The following is a 15,983-nucleotide window of genomic DNA, read 5'->3' as shown; positions in this document are numbered from 1 at the left end:
TTGGTCACTTACTAATATTTCAAAATCACAAAGCAGAATTTTGCTTGGATGTTCAGTAAAACATCCTTGGAAATTTAACTGCTTGCAGCTTCTACACTTCTTCATTAAATGCTGTCTGGCTAATAAAAAGTGCCATGTTGCAGCTTTATTTTATTTTCATTTTTTGGAGATAGACCCTCACTGTGTCACCCAGGCTGGAGTGCAGTGGCACAATCTCTGCTTACTGCAACCTCCACCTCCTGGGCTCAAGTGATTGTCCTGCCTCAGCCTCCTGAGTAGCTGGGGTTACGGGCGTCCACCACCACACCCAGCTAGTTTTTGTATTTTTAGTAGAGGGGGTTTTTGCCATGTTGGCCAGGCTGGGCATGGTGGCATGGTAATCTCAGCTACTTGGGAGGCTGAGGCAGGAGGATCGCCTGAACCCATGAGATGGAGGTTGCAGTGAGCTGAGATCACACCACTGCACTCTAGCATGGGTGACAGAGCAAGACTCTGTCTCAAAAAAAAAACAAAAACAAAAACAAAAAAAAAACCAGAATTCTGTTTGTTTGGATGACCTGTTGTACTTATTTTTGATCTTGCTGAAATAAGCAAATCTTAGGAATCTTAGTCTACAGTTTCTGACAGTTTTTTGTTGTTGTTGTTTGACCAATTAGAACTAAATAAAAAGAACGTGATTTTCACATGTAAATTTCTCTTAAATGTATTCCTAGAACAGTAAGCCATTGGTTTAATTGCTACTTGATGCCAGTTTCCTTGAAGATAGCCGTTAGGATAAAACATGGTTTCATTGTTAATTCTGTAGAAAGTTACATGTTACTATTACGTTATTCTATTGGTGGATTGTTCCTTTTACTCACCACAGAGATTGTCCAAACACTTGTCATTATTGGGGCAGGCACTGCAGGTGGCTCCTCTCTTATATGGCCAAGTTGGGTAATTCCCTCTGTAAAGCAGAAGAAGGATGTCCATTAGAAGTTTTTCGGTTTTTTAAAATTGCAATTTACTATGAATCCTTAACTAAATCCAGAAGAATAGTGGAGTGAAGTACAAAGGTCCAGAGAGTTGGTAATAGAAGTGAAGACAGGAAGGCAGAAATGGAAGGCTGCTAATATTTGCATAGTTCATTCTATGTACCTGTGTCTATGCACCTGTTTTAATCTGCATCCCATTTAATTGTGACAGCTCTGAGAGGAAGTTATTCTTGTTTTACAGATGAGACAAAAGATGTAAGAGATACCTTTAATCACAATTTATACATTTCAGAGTCAGAGGAAACCTGGATTTGACTCCAGGGCTGTGCTCCCTCTCTTTACCTACCCTCTGGCCTATATGATTACTGCCATTCAAAAAACTGTCCATCTTAGAAAAGCTATGTTGACCCACATTCAATATTCTCAGTTGGTCAGCCCTCCATAATTTTCACTGGATAGGAGCCATTTGGCTGGTGCCTTCCAAAAAAATAATAATGGTATAGGGGAATTTCTAAAGTACAAATTGTTTTCACATACAAGATGTGATATGAATAATAGCTGCTAATTAGTGAGCACTACCATGTGCTTGTCTTTGTTCTAAACAACCTTGAATGAAATAATCTTCACAAAAACCCTATGAGGAAGTTACTGTTGTCTATTTATACCCATTATATAGCTAGAGGCTGAGTCACAGAATATAAGTAATTGACCAAGGTCACAGACTAGAAAGTGAAATAATATCCAAGCATTTTATATCCCCATAAATATCCTCATAGTAGTAATGGGGAGAGGCTGCACATTTATCTCAATGAACCTGCCATTGCACTAATTTTTTTTGGAACTCTGCTTTTGGAAAAAGTTCTAAACTTTTTTGTGTAATTGTACCCTTTGGCAGTCTGGTGAGGCCTATGGGCTCTTTCTCAACATAGTTTGTTGTTAAATGCATAAAATACATAGGATTATAAAGGAAACCAATTAAATTGAAATAGTTATCAAAATGTTTAAAACAAGATTTGTGATAAAGTAATATGTGCTTCTCTATTAAGATCTACCAGGGGCTATTAGTTTCAATGTAGTGATGAACACAAACTATATTTTGAGTTCTCTGCAGCAAGTGGAATGTGGTATGAAAATATCTGATATTTACAAAGATGATACTGCTAAGTCAGAGTCACGTTTATTGCTAATATGATGGTGGAGTGTTGTCTTCATTCATAATGAAAGGAAATGTTATTTTTAATAGAGATTAGTGAAAATAAAAATAAAACTTTTTTCTAATCAAAGTTTATGGTCCTCCTCTCCCCAGCACTCTACAATTACCTCCAAAGTTGAGAACTCTCACCTTAGACACACAACTTTATAACGATACCTTATTTCCAACCCCAAATCTATGTTCTTATCTCATTTTGCTCCAAATTTTAAGTTGCTTCAGAAATTTAATTAGCCCTCTGCTTACTCTACACCATGGAAAAAAGGTAATATAGTAGAAATTCTGATAGCAATTTCAAAAGATGTCCAAAATAGACATTAATCATTGGAATGTCTTTCATTGTTAATAAGCACAGTATTAAGTGGTTTAAGTTCTAGAATGATTTTAATAAAGTCATTTATGATACTTAGTTGTGCATTCCAAACTGTAAAGGAAAAGGTAAAAAATGCTACTTAAAAATAAGCTAAAAACAAAGACAGTCGGTGAGGTCTGTGGAAATGGTAGTATTCATCTTGGGAGAAACATGCTACTGGAAAGGCCTGGATTTGTCTAGATGGGAGTCATTAAGACTGTGGGACCTAAAGTATTCAGCACAATAAAGCAACAGGACATTTCAATGTTTTCCCTGGTAGCCTGAGAGAGAAGAGGGTTGGGGTTATGGGACCCAGGGGAAGACCGAAGACAAATCTTTAAAGAAAAAGATAAATATGGGTAAGGGTCCCTAAGGCAGTGACGGCCTAAGCACACTGGTACTATCTTGACTATCTTGTGGTCAAAGTTATTTCCTCTTCTGTGCTATAATCCTCTCCTCCACTAATCCACTCTGAGTAAAGATCTGTTACACACCATACCCTTGTTCATGGTGCCCAGGGGAAATGAAGAGGAGAGTATTACAGGCAACTGGAAGATTAAGCATCCCAGACCCCATTCTGAGGTATCAGAAATATTGAGGAGGATACTGGACTTCCTAAGATTATGTGGAAGGGGGGCCTACAACTTTTTGTGTATAGGAAAATAATACCTCAGAGGGCAGAGGGCAAAGGGAAATGACATTCCTAACTGGTCTCTCTGTTTTACCTTTTATGCTCCTCTAATCCATTTTCCATCCAGACTGATGTCCAAATTTAAAGGTCTCATCGCTCCCCTGCTTAATATACTTGAATGATTTCTTATGTAAACTTTGTCATGATCTAAAAGTTCCCGCTAGATCTGCAACTGCCTTCCTCCCCCCGTTTCATCTGTTTAGCAGACTGAGGGCACCAGTCTCTGTGGTTTAAACTTGCCAAACTTTTCTTCACGGAAGTTTTGCTGTTCTTTTCTCCACTAGACAGCTGTTCCAGGAGTTCTTATGTCTGATTCCTTCTCATTCTTCATGCCTAAGCTTAAATATAACACAAGAAGGCCTTCCCTGATTATTCTAAATAGGGGCCTTGCCTATTGATAGTTTCTATTACAGTATTATTTATAGTTCCTTAATTGCCCCATAATGATGCAGTTATTTTACTTGTATTTTTATTATCTGTTTGCCCCATAAATATTACTCTCATAAAGACAGAGACTGCCCTGTTCTCCTTGGGAGCTCAGTAAAACAAATATTTGTTGAATAAATGAATATTTGAAGTTAGTCTTTATGGAAGCATTATAACTTTGGTTGTAAGTTTTATAATTTAATATTGTTTATAACTCTGAAGATAAGTGAGTCTAAACCAGGAAAATTTACATTTATACTTTAATGAATAAAAATCATGAATACTTACAAAACATTCACTATTGCCAAGCATTATATATACCTAGTATTTTACAAAGCCTTCTCTTGTCACTTTCATAGCTACTCTAAGTGATGGGTCCTGTAACCCTGATCTATTGGAGGTTAAACTGAGATTCAGAGTTAACTTTTCCAGGGTCACACAGTAAATTAATTGTATCTTAACCATTAAAAATGTCGTATGAGGCCGGGTGTAGTGGCTCATGCCTATAATCCCAGCACTCTGGGAGGCTGAGGCAGGTGGATCACTTTAGCCCAGGAGTTGGAGATGAGCCTGGGCAATATGGCAAAACTCTGTCTCTACAAAAAGTTAACTGGGCATGGTGGCATGTGCCTGTAGTCTCAGGTACTAGGAAGGCTGAGTTGGGAGGATTGCTTGAGCCTGGGAGGTTAAGGCTGCAGTGAACCGTAAGCGAGCCACTGTACTCCAGCCTGGGTGACAGAGTGAGAGACCCTGTCTCAAAAAAAAAAAAAAAGTCATGAAAAGTTACCACTAACTGAATTATGGCTTTGTCTAGTTTTTTCTGGGTTTTCTTTATTTTCCAACTCTTAAGATATTAAGTCAAAGCTGTCATCTTCTGAATGACGCTTTGTCTCCTTCACACCTACAGCACTCAGTCAGAGTATCGAGCATGTCTTCTGCACATTACACCAGGGAAATGGCTTTCTTTCAGCCAATCTCCAGGAATCCAAAAATTCAAAGGCAACAAATTAAAGATCATTATATATATTGCAAATGGTTAAAAACCTTTAAAATATAAAAACTTTTATAAATAAGAAAATCTAGTAGAAAAATGGTCAGCCCACATGATTCACAGAAAAAGGAATATAAATAGACAATTATGTGAAGAAATTTATAATTACTAGTAATCACAGAGATGCAAAAGAAAGCAAATGAAATGCCATTTCCATCAAATTAGAAAATACTAAGAAATTATAATACCTAGTACTGATGGTGAAATACAAATTGATATAATGGTGGAATGTAATTTGGCAATATGTACTTAAAACAAAAATGGTCACAGTCTTTACGTGCTAGTATCTCAAGGAATTATAGGGAAATAGAAGTGACTGAAGATATATATATGAGGTTGTTCATCATATATTAAATGAAAATATAGTGAGCAATCTAAATTCTTCAACAGGATGGTGGTACCATCAAGAGCATGGACTCTGGAGCTAGACAGCCAGATCAAAGTCCATCAGTGATAGTCACTAACTGTAGAACTTTGGGCAGGTTGCTGACCCGTGTGTGCCTTGCTGTTCTCATTTGCCAAACAGGGGTAGTAATAGGAGCCATCTCATAAACTTCTGGTGAAGATTAAGTTAATATATGTGAAGCACTTTAACAGTGCTGAGAGCATTGTAAGCATTATATAAACAATCTATCATTTTTATGATTAAAATCACTTAAAATTTTGAAAAGGGGAAAATTTTTCACAGCATAATTTTAAGTGAAAAATAGAAAATGTATATTTTCAGTATGATCAGTTTTCTAAATATGTGTATGACACAAGCACACATATGTAAGTTTAAAGAAAGTAGGAGGAAGGTGTTTGCCCTGTTTCCCAAAGTGGGAACTATATCTGTTTTAAAAACAACTGTCAAAAGTAAGTGAAATAGGTTATATAAGTTGAGGAATCTGTTTTGCTTTGAAAATTGTGTAAAATTGCCAAGTTTCTAATAAACCAATAAATATAACATCAGTTCTTCCACTTTGTGGTATTACCATATACAATTTATGTCCCTGATGAATATTTTAGTCTTACCACTCTTAAAAATATGTGCGTATGTATTTAGGTAGTATATATAAAGGATGTACACACACACACACACCCTCTCTCTCTCCAAGAAAAATGTACCAGAATGTTAATTAAGTATATCTCTGGGCAGAAGAATTAAAGGTTATGTTAATTTTTTATTTATACTTTACTATCCAGATTTTCTATAATGAAGAGGAATACTGCTAAAATGTTTTTTTTGTTGTTTTTTGGGGGGGGCGTTTCCTATAAACCGGTTGATTCAGGCACTTACCCTGGTCCGTAGTTGCATATAAAATGTGCTCCATTGGAAAGAGCGTCAAAGCCAGAAACTTTAGGGCAAAATTGAACTGCGCAGCCAACTTTGTAACTATCTGCCCAAACAACCTGAAAGGAAATAAGGATTTTTAACAGAGAGAAACCATAAGATAAACATTGGGTATGATTAGGTCTTCATAAACATGGTGAGGTATACCACTCTAGTTAGAGTGCTTAAAACCCAGGAAGGTTTAGATGCTCAGAAATCAGCTGGATAGACCTGTAGTTACCATTATTGGTGTGGGGCTGTGTGTGTGTGTGTGTGTGTGTATGTGTGTGAAATAATAAGATAATTTTTGACAGTACAATGAAGAAATAAAACAGGGTAATGCAATAGGGAGTGATTGCTGGCGAGGTGATGCTGATTTTACTTGGGTGTTCAGGGAAGACATCTCTGAAGAGGAAGCATTTGAACTGAGACTTGGACGACGAGGATGCAGCACTCAGAACAAACATTCAGGAAACTTAAACAATGGAGGAAGAGCATTCCAAGCAGAGGGAACACCAGGGAGAAAGGCCCTGAGATGGAATTTGCTTGGCATTATAGATTGGCAGGAAGAAAGCAAGTGAAGCCAAGATCTGATGAGTTGGAGAGAGTTGTAAGCAGTGAGGTCAAAGGCAGAGAAACCGATCAGGGAGATTCTTGTGAGTGCTATGTTCTTTTTCATGTCTTAGGTCACTTTGGTGGTTATGAAGTGAACGGACTGAGAAGAGCAAGGGGAACAGGAAGCAGGTAATTTTGGAGGCTGTTTCAGTGGTACAAGAATGAAAAGATAGTGACTCACACGTGGGTGATGCCAGTGGAGCTCCCAAGAATGAATCAGGTTCATGGCTCAGCTTAGAGGTAAAGTTAAAAGGATTTTGAGTGTAGGGTAAGAGGGGAAGAGATAAAGTTTTGGTTTGGGGCCTGAGAAACATTTACTGAGATGGAGAAAACTAGGGAAGGGGGAGGGTAGGTGGGAGCATGGGCAGGGGTTTTGTTCAGAATATGTTGATTTTGAGAGGCCTATTAGACATCAAGTGAAGATTGACTTGGTGGCTGCAGTCCAGAGGACAGGGTAAGGCTAGAGATGTAAATCTGGAAGACATGGGGCAAGATTAGATCACACAGGCAAATATAATAGATCAAGTAAATGAGAGTCTGGGATAATGAAAGCAAACACAAAACCAGCCTGCAAAACAGACTGAAGGAGTGGTCAGTGATGTAGGAGGGAAACCAAGAACAGAGAGACCTGCGCTGTTACATGGGATCCAGCACTCAAAAGAGCCCCATGCTTGGTTTAGATCAGTGCTGTCACATATTTTAGCACCTTTAGTGGTGCTTTTCTTTTGCTTTCTGAACAAAAGATTCCACATCATTTTGCAATGGGCTCCACAAATTCAATTATATAGCCCATCTTGACCAAGAGTGTTTGGTGTCACAAAAGCCTAAAGAAGAGAGTATTTAAAGGTGGATACAGCTAGCAATTAAATGCACTCATTTTTACAGCAGTACCAAATTACATTTTAAATTATTTTTTACTCATAAGTTTTTGAGCAATTCTGTCATAAGAACTGTGCCAAATACATTCAAAATTGAGTGAGCTAGAACCAGTGGGTACATTCACAAAACTTAGAAAAAAAGCAGTCATGAAACTCATCAGGTGAGGGTTTGACCACTGTGAATAGGAAGTGGAAGATGCTAAGGGCATATATGGCATGGTGCCTTTCTCTGAAGAAATGAGGTGGAGCTGGAGCTGGGATGAGCTGGTCTGGAGTCTTCCAGCAGAGGGCAACATCCTGTGTGATCCCTGGGTGGGACTGACCCATTCACAGAACTCAAAGAAAAGCCAGTGTGGCTGCAGAAAATGAAGAAGTTTACTTTAAAAATAAATGAAATTTACTCCCTGTATCAGGTGTTTGAACTAGAGCAACTCCATCTTGGTGTTGTGTTTTTTTGTTGTGGTTTTGTTTTTTTGTTTGTTTGTTTTTGAGACGGAGTTCTGCTCTTGTTGCCCAGGCTGGAGTGCAATGGTGCAATCTCGGCTTATTGCAACCTCCGCCTCCCAGGTTCAAGTGATTCTCCTGCCTCAGGCTCCCAAGTAGCTGGAATTACAGGCATGTGCCACCATGCGCGGCTAATTTTGTATTTTTAGTAGAGATGGGGTTTCACTATGTTGGTCAGGCTGGTCTCAAACTACTGACCTCAGGTGATCTGCCTGCCTCGGCCTCCCAAAGTGCTGGGATTACAGGCGTGAGCCACCATGCCTGGCACTAACAACTCCGTCTCGAATAGGGGCTGGGTAAAATGAGGCTGAGACCTACTGGGCTGCATTCCCAGACGGTTAGGCATTCTAAGTCACAGGGGAGATAGGAGTTTGGCACAAGATACAGGTCAAAGACCTTGCGGATAAAACAGGTTGCAGTAAGGAAGCCAGCTAAAACCCACGAAAACCAAGTTGGCGATGAGTGTGACTCTGGTGTCCTCACTGCTACACTCCCACCATGACAGTTTACAAATGCCGTGGCAACATCAGGAAGTTACCCTGTATCGTCTAAAAAGGGAGGGCATGAATAATCTGCCCCTTGTTTAACATATCATCAAGAAATAACCATAAAAATGGGCAACCAGCAGCCCTCAGGACTGCTCTGTCTATGGAGTAGCCATTCTTTTATTTCTTTTCTTTCTTGATAAACTTGCCTTCACTTTACGGACTCACCCTGGATTTTCTCGCGCGAGATTCAAGAACCCTCTCTTGGGGTTTGGATCCCGACCCCTTTCCTGTGACACCTGGAGGGAGAGTAGGAAGTGAGGCAAGAGGGGAGCTGAGGTTGGAGTCTCAGCTTCTCCAAGATTTAAAGGTGTGGTAGAAGTGGGGACGTGACTAGGGAGATGATGGGCAGAGTGTGGGCTGCCTTCTCCTTGGTTTGGCAACTGGAGAGGGTACCCTCCTTTGGCAAGGGCGAGTGTACTTCCCTACTCCATGATCTAAAAGGGGTGCTCCCTAGAAACATTTATCCCCAGGAACCCCCTGCGGGGAACTCCAGCCTGAACAGGCAATGAATCAGCTTAGGCCTCTGTCTCACTGCGAAAGCCCAGTTTTATAAGGGTTGTTAATCCTCAGGTTTGATCCTTAAACTTCTACTTTCTAATCAGTTTTGTTTTATTTTTAAAATTTCTTAATTTTATTCTATATCTCAAGTGATTTTATGTGGGGTCCTTTGTTTAAAATGATCTTGGGCCTGTCCCAGACCTACTGAATGCCAGTCACTGGAGTTGCTTTTGGAGTCTGCATTTTAACAAGTTCCTCAGGTAATTCCTATGCATGCTGTGTTCAGTGTTGTCTTTATTCCTTTATTGTCACCTTGGCTCATTTTATATTTTTATCCTTTGGTCTTCCAGCACTTTCTTCTGTAGCGTTGTTATATCAAAAGTATTCTTAATCTTTGGATCCCTTCCCCATTTTAATACTTTTTCCTCAGAAGTGTGCAAATGTTAGTTACCATTCATTTTGTGTGTTTTAGTTGGCCTCTTTTTCTAAAAGTCAGGTTTATTAGGGTATAATAAAGATACAATAACATTTATGATTTTTAGATGTACATTTCTATGAATTTTGACAAAAGAATACAGTTGTGTAGCCACTACCACATTCAAGATATAGAATATTGTTATCGCCCCAGAAAGTTCCCTTGAGCCCCTTTGTGGTCAACCCCCACCCGCAGACCCCAGCAGTCATTAATCTGTTTCTGTAGTTTTGCCTTTTCCAGAATGTTATATGAATGGAATCAGTCTAAATATAGCTTTTTGAATCTGGCTTCTTTCACTTAGTATAGGCATTTGTTGTATTCATTTGTAGTCACTGCTTTTTATTGCTGAGTAATATTTATTACGTGGATGTAGCACAGTTTATCTATCTTTCCAAGTCAGTCTCTTTTTAAAAGCTTCATGGGCACTCTGGTTTTTGGTTAAACTTGTGGGCTTTGGAGCCACAAGGCTTGAGTTCATATTCAAGCTTTGCCACTTACAGTGTGACCTTGGTCTTAGGTTCCTTATCTATTAAATGAGGATAATAACAATACCAACTCCATAGGCCTATTTTGAAGTTTTAAATGAGCTTCTGGAACATAGCAAGCACTCAGCAAATATTCTCGTTTCATTCCCTTACCACTAAGTTTCTTAGGCTTAAAAATTCTTAACACTTTAATTTTTTTTTTTTATCAGGCAGGTTTCTGTTGTATGTTTTCTTACTGTAGTAAACAAAAAACCATAATTATAAGTGCTACTCATTTTTGAGAACTTAGGTGTACCATTAAGCATTTTACATGTGACATCATGTTTAATCCTTATAAAGTGTTATTGCTCTTCCTTTTGTAGGTAAAAGATTGGAACCTAATTCTGACTGGCCATGAAGTACTGTGAGGACAGTCCATGCCCTCAGCAAGATGCTTTTAGAGTGTTTTCTCTTTTAGCAAGCTCTTCAGAACCAGGAACCACTCTGTATACCTTTCTTACAAAAGCACTGCACCTGGGGAACCCAGAGGGAAGGAAGATGTCTCCCTTATAGGCCCACAACCCCTTCCCACCATCTTTCCCTTTCAATTCTCGGTATGAGCTCTTCTGGTTCATTATCGGGAGTATGGTAACATTGTAACATATATGAAACCTACTACAGAAATTGTGAAACAGGTCACATTTCCATGGTTCTATGCGAGTATAAAAATAAAGCTGTCAAGAGGGTGGGAGGAGGAGGCAGGGAGAGAAAAACTAAAATAAGATCAGTAGCGCCATCTAGTGAGAAATCCTAGCACTATCAAATCCAAGTAATCTACCCTGCCCAGATACTTTAATTAAACTATTTCTAAACTTTATAAAGCTGAACTGTCAGCAACAGAATGTCGAATTTGAGTCATCTTCCATTTTATACACCAACATTTTTTCTCAATGCCAGTCTATCTCCAGTGAAGACAAAGCTAAAGTGTTGAATGAATACATCAAGAAATATCATACATTTTGTGAGGAGTTAATGGGCCTGAATCTATTTTCTTTATTCTGTACAACCTCCCATCATCAGCCAAAATCTGCAAATAGCTCGATTTTTGAAGAGGAGATGAGGATAAGTAGGAGGTTGTAATATCCACTTAAAGTAACTGTTCAGCATGAATTTAACACAGCAATTGAGTAGTTTTGAGTCCCCCGGGAAGATTTCTTGTCATGATGAAAACAGTCTTTCACCTAGCTATCAGATCCTTCTTCCATTATGATTGTTGGAAAACCAGCTCATGTAAGGATCTACCCTTTGTTCAATGCCTACTAAATACTAGTATTTTATTAGATAATGTATACATATTTTATTTGTCAGGCCTCTGAGCCCAAGCTAAGCCATCATATCTCCTGTGACCTGCACGTATACATCCAGATGGCCTGAAGTAACTGAAGAATCACAAAAGAAGTGAAAATGCCCTGTTCCTGCCTTAACTGATGACATTACCTTGTGAAATTCCTTCTCCTGGCTCATCCTGGCTCAAAAGCTCCCCCACTGAGCACCTTGTGACTCCCACCCCTGCCAGCCAGAGAACAACCCCCTTTGACTGTAATTTTCCATTACCCAAATCCTATAAAACAGCTCCACCCCATCTGCCTTCATTGACTTTCTTTTTGAACTCAGCCTGCCTGTACCCAGGTGATAAAAAGCTTTATTGCTCACACAAAGACTGTTTGGTGGTCTCTTCACAAGGACGCAAGTGAAATTATTATTTAAGCCTTCCAACATATCTAATATCTGAACCTCAACTCTTCATCTTACTAGCTAAATGACATCAGGGGAACAACTTATTAACCTTTCTAAGTCTGTTTATTCACCTGTGGGTAATACCATTAACATCTCCTTAATAGATTTGTGGTAATAATTGAATGAGGTCTTCAGTGTAGAGAGCTAAACACTATGCCCATTTAAAAAGTGATTGCTGCTGCTCTATCTTCCCAGCCCAGGGGGTTCTTGGACATTCTCCCTGTGATGAGTGCCCCTCTTCTGAAGTGGGGGTAGAATGTAGTGGTTTCTTAAAGAGGATCACTCATGTTAGGATCACTGAGCTTGGGTTTTAATATCTGTATGTATGGGACTGGGTTTTAGAAAATGAATTTTCTCATGACAAAAATATTAGTCCTCCTTTTTTCCCTTAGATGTAAGGGGAAATTTTACAAGTAAGCTCAGTTAATTTTGGGAGGGCCATCTGTGAAATCTCAGGCATTTATGGCATAAACTCAAATGTTCTCTTCTTTAGATTTCCTGGAATAGTGAACATGGAGTGTCTTAACTTGTGTATTGAGCATGGTTTAGGAGTCTGTTGTCAATTTTACAGTCTTTTGACCTCTATATATTTGGCATGCTGAGCTTCTTGCCATTGATCTAAAGTACCAGGCCCATTCATACACATTGTATACTTTCCACACCTTGCTGAGAATTCTCTTCCCTTTCCTTTTCATCTGAAAAACTCCCACTCAGTTTTCAAGTACCAATCCACACATCTCCAGCAGTGTGAAGCTTTACACTTCCTTTTGGCCGGATAAGTTGCTCATTCTGTCCTCCTTGCTCACATGGCACTTTGTCAGCTTCTCTAAATTGTACTAGCCAAACACTGTCATAATCCATTTACACATAAGTCTCTCCCAAAAGGTCAATTTCTGAGGGTCAGGGACCATTTCCAGCTGTATTTCTCCTCCTTCCCTGGCTCATTACCTATTCCTCCTCACTTCCGCTTCTCCAAGATTGTATCCCAATAAAATGTTAGCTCATAAACTATTGTCTCAGGCTCTGTTTTCCAAGAATCTGGACTAAGACATATCACTAGTGCCTGTTATAGGGTAAAAGCTTAAACACTGACAAATAAATGAAAGTAGGCACCCTCAAACTCACAATTATTTCTGAGTATTTAAATACCGCAATGCATAACAGTACAAGTACCACTTGTAGGCTATCTAGATTTAGCTTTCTACTCCCCTAGGTCTTGTTGGAATCCAAGGAAACTTATTTCCTGGTTAAATTTATTTGTAAAGGTAAACCAAAATTGTTAATTTATAAAGTAAATTTAGGAGAAATTCATTTTACTCTTATAATAATTTTTTGTAACTGCACCAAACTTGGTTCATCTGTAACACCACGAATGAGATCACAGGCTTTATAAGGCTGAGCTGGAGTGAGGGAGTTTTTCTAACACCAGGTTGTTCCTTAAAACCACCTAATATTTCAATGTAACTGCCTTGATAGAAACGTTTTTGCCTTCATACCTCATTTCAACTGATTTTTTGTGCCCCAAAACAGTCAATTATAGGTTAAGTACCGTACGTTATTGGTTTGACAAGGATGGCCAGGAAGTGACAGTAAATAAACAAAATGTAGCCAGGAGAGGAAGGCAGTGTCTGAAGAGGATTATGACAGATGCTCCCTAGAGAGTTGTTTCCATCATGCTGCAAATGTGAGGTAGGGTTAGGGAGCCAGAATCAGCTTGAGTAAAAATTAAAAAAAAAAAAAAAACTCAATGGGTGGCTCTGAATGTGGCTATTGGGACTAATAATATGGATTCTGGGGGCAGAATACCTTCAGAATGGTTCATATAAGTTTACACGTTGGCCTCTCTGTTGGCCTGGGACTGACTTTTTCTCCCTCCTTGTGTAGCACCGTGCATGGTGCCTAGTGCATGGCACACAGTAGGTTTTCAGTCGATGGTTGAGAGAATGAGAGGTTGTGGAAGCATCAGTTCTTATTGATGTTTCTGTCTGAGAGTCTTGTTTCTTCCAATTTTATAGTCCCAAAACAATTGGCTCAAATTTCATTTAAAACTCATGCCAGCTGGAACCTGAAAATCCTTTCACTCATAAGGTTCCTTGATTTCTCACAAATGGAATAAAGTCCTATGGGAGAATAGCTGTTGCAGGAATTGTTCAAAGCCTGTCCAAGTTGGTGGGCCTCACATATTACCTATTATGTGTTTAGTTCACACAACTGAACTTTTCAAGCACTATTTTCTGTTATTGGAGGCTGTTCTATTTAACTCCCTTATATTTACAGGTATACTAGCATACTATACATTTTCTTAACCTCATAGTACAATTTTTCTCCTCACACTTGAAAAGACAGTTTCAAGATAATATAGGGCAGATCCTTACCTGAGTGTAGTGGCCACAGACTTTTTTGCATATCCGAGTCTTGAAGTCATAGTCCTGGATTTCGTCATACCAGTTTGTGATGGCAGAAGACACAGAAAAGATGGGCACAGATCCAGTCCAGATGTTCTCTCCCAGTGAAGTGAAGTTTGGGTGCAGCTTGTGGGGTGGCTTCAGCCGTGTATTATGTGAAAACTGGCAATTGCTGGCCCATGCTTTTGCAATTTGGGCTAATGCTGGGTCCCAAGTCTGCAAAAATAAACATTAAACAATAGGGGGTTCATCTAAAATGTAACTGGGGTGAGTACAGTGGGAATTTGAATGGAAAACGAGGTGAGATAAGGAGAGAAGATACCACTGCATATGAGTCCTCTATAAATATGGTCTTCAAGCACTGAGTAGGGCTGGTAGGAAACGTGACAATTTAGTTTCATGGAATTTAGAATCTAAGGAAAACTGACATTTCACTGAAGGCTAATTATGGGCAAAATAGTGTGTGCCGTGTTTCACAACATTATTCCATAATCACAACAGCCCATATCCTAAGAAGTTCAGAAAGGTTAAAAACCAGCTTAAAGCCACAGATCTGAAATTCAATCCCAAGCCTTACTGAATCAAAATCCCATCCTTTCCCCAGATGCCATTCTGCCTACCTGAGCAACTCAGTACTTTGTCAGCAACAAAAAAAGTAAATTTAGAGACAAAAAAACAAAAAACAAAAAACAAAAAAACAAATCACAAAAATTAACAGGGAGGAAAATAACAAAAAGAGAAGTAAAATCCACTGACAACCAGAAAACAGGAAGTGTCCAAAGAGAAGTAAAATGTGCTGTGGCACTTGCTTATAACAACAGTTGGGTAGACAGAGCTAAACTGGAAGTGTTTTGATCACAGACTGTGAATTTACTGCATACGTTAAGCACAATGAAAAAAAAATCATTCAGTATTACGAAGGTATTAACACCAAAGTCAATACACATTAGTTGTTTCTGACTGACTGACGCCACAGTTAATGATATTTTCCTTACCATGTATAGCATATCACTGGCTGTTGGTTTCACCTCTGATCGGAACTTGTTATGGATTCGAACGCAGTCTTTGATGAAATCTTCATTTTCGATATCTGGCAAAATATTTGCTGTGTGTGAATAATTGGAGACAAAAGAAACCATCCAGGCTATTGTAGCAAGTGTGACACGCATGCTTTGTCTGGCATGGAGCCTTGGGAGGCTGCAGTCCAGAGCCGCCGCAGTTTCTGAGAGTGTGATTGCCTGAGTGCTCAGCCCACAGCTTTGCAAACCTAGCCGACTTCAGCTTTGAGAAAACAGAACAGAGCATGAGTTCATCACTAGTTTTAAGAAACGGGTTTCTCCATATATGGTGTGCAGCTCACTTTGTGTTCTTAACCCTGTCTTTTCAGTGGTTTTCAGTGACACAGCACCTATTACGACATAGATTTTTATGAGGCTGTGTCAGACTTCCTTTTGAATTGGGAGATATTTCCAAAGAAAATTCTGAAGTCTCCAGGAATAATAGTCTCCAATTTTTAATGGAGGTTGCGGTGATAAAATGAAAATATCTCTTACTTCTATAAATGCCTCGCAAAATGCTTTCAGAAATCTTTTTCTTTTTAGAGTCATATCAACACATAGTGGTTGGAATATCTGGTTAACATCATAAACGTGACCTAGAATTCATTCACGATGGTAGAAACATGTAAGCGTGTGTGTGTGTGTGTGAGAGAGAGAGAGAGAGAAAGAGAGAGAGAGAGAAAGAGAGAGAGAGAGGGATTGAGAGAGAGAATAGTAGAAAGAAT

General features: G+C 39.1%; 1 protein-coding gene across 1 annotated transcript in view; it reads right to left on the bottom strand.

The window, feature by feature from the left end:
* Window positions 1-15,983, bottom strand: part of GLIPR1 (GLI pathogenesis related 1) — a 21,490-nt gene extending 5,507 nt beyond the window's left edge. The window contains exons 1-4 of the mRNA XM_009425866.5: window positions 15,196-15,983; window positions 14,171-14,416; window positions 5,984-6,096; window positions 861-946 (exon numbers count right to left, since the gene is read on the bottom strand). Of these exons, the coding sequence (XP_009424141.1) occupies window positions 861-946; window positions 5,984-6,096; window positions 14,171-14,416; window positions 15,196-15,369 (619 nt within the window). The 5' untranslated portion in view covers window positions 15,370-15,983. The remainder of the gene's footprint in view (window positions 1-860; window positions 947-5,983; window positions 6,097-14,170; window positions 14,417-15,195) is intronic.

This window comes from Pan troglodytes, chromosome 10 (genome assembly GCF_028858775.2).
Source record: "Pan troglodytes isolate AG18354 chromosome 10, NHGRI_mPanTro3-v2.0_pri, whole genome shotgun sequence".
Lineage (NCBI taxonomy): Eukaryota > Metazoa > Chordata > Mammalia > Primates > Hominidae > Pan > Pan troglodytes.
This window is presented reverse-complemented; position numbering and strand designations above follow the sequence as displayed.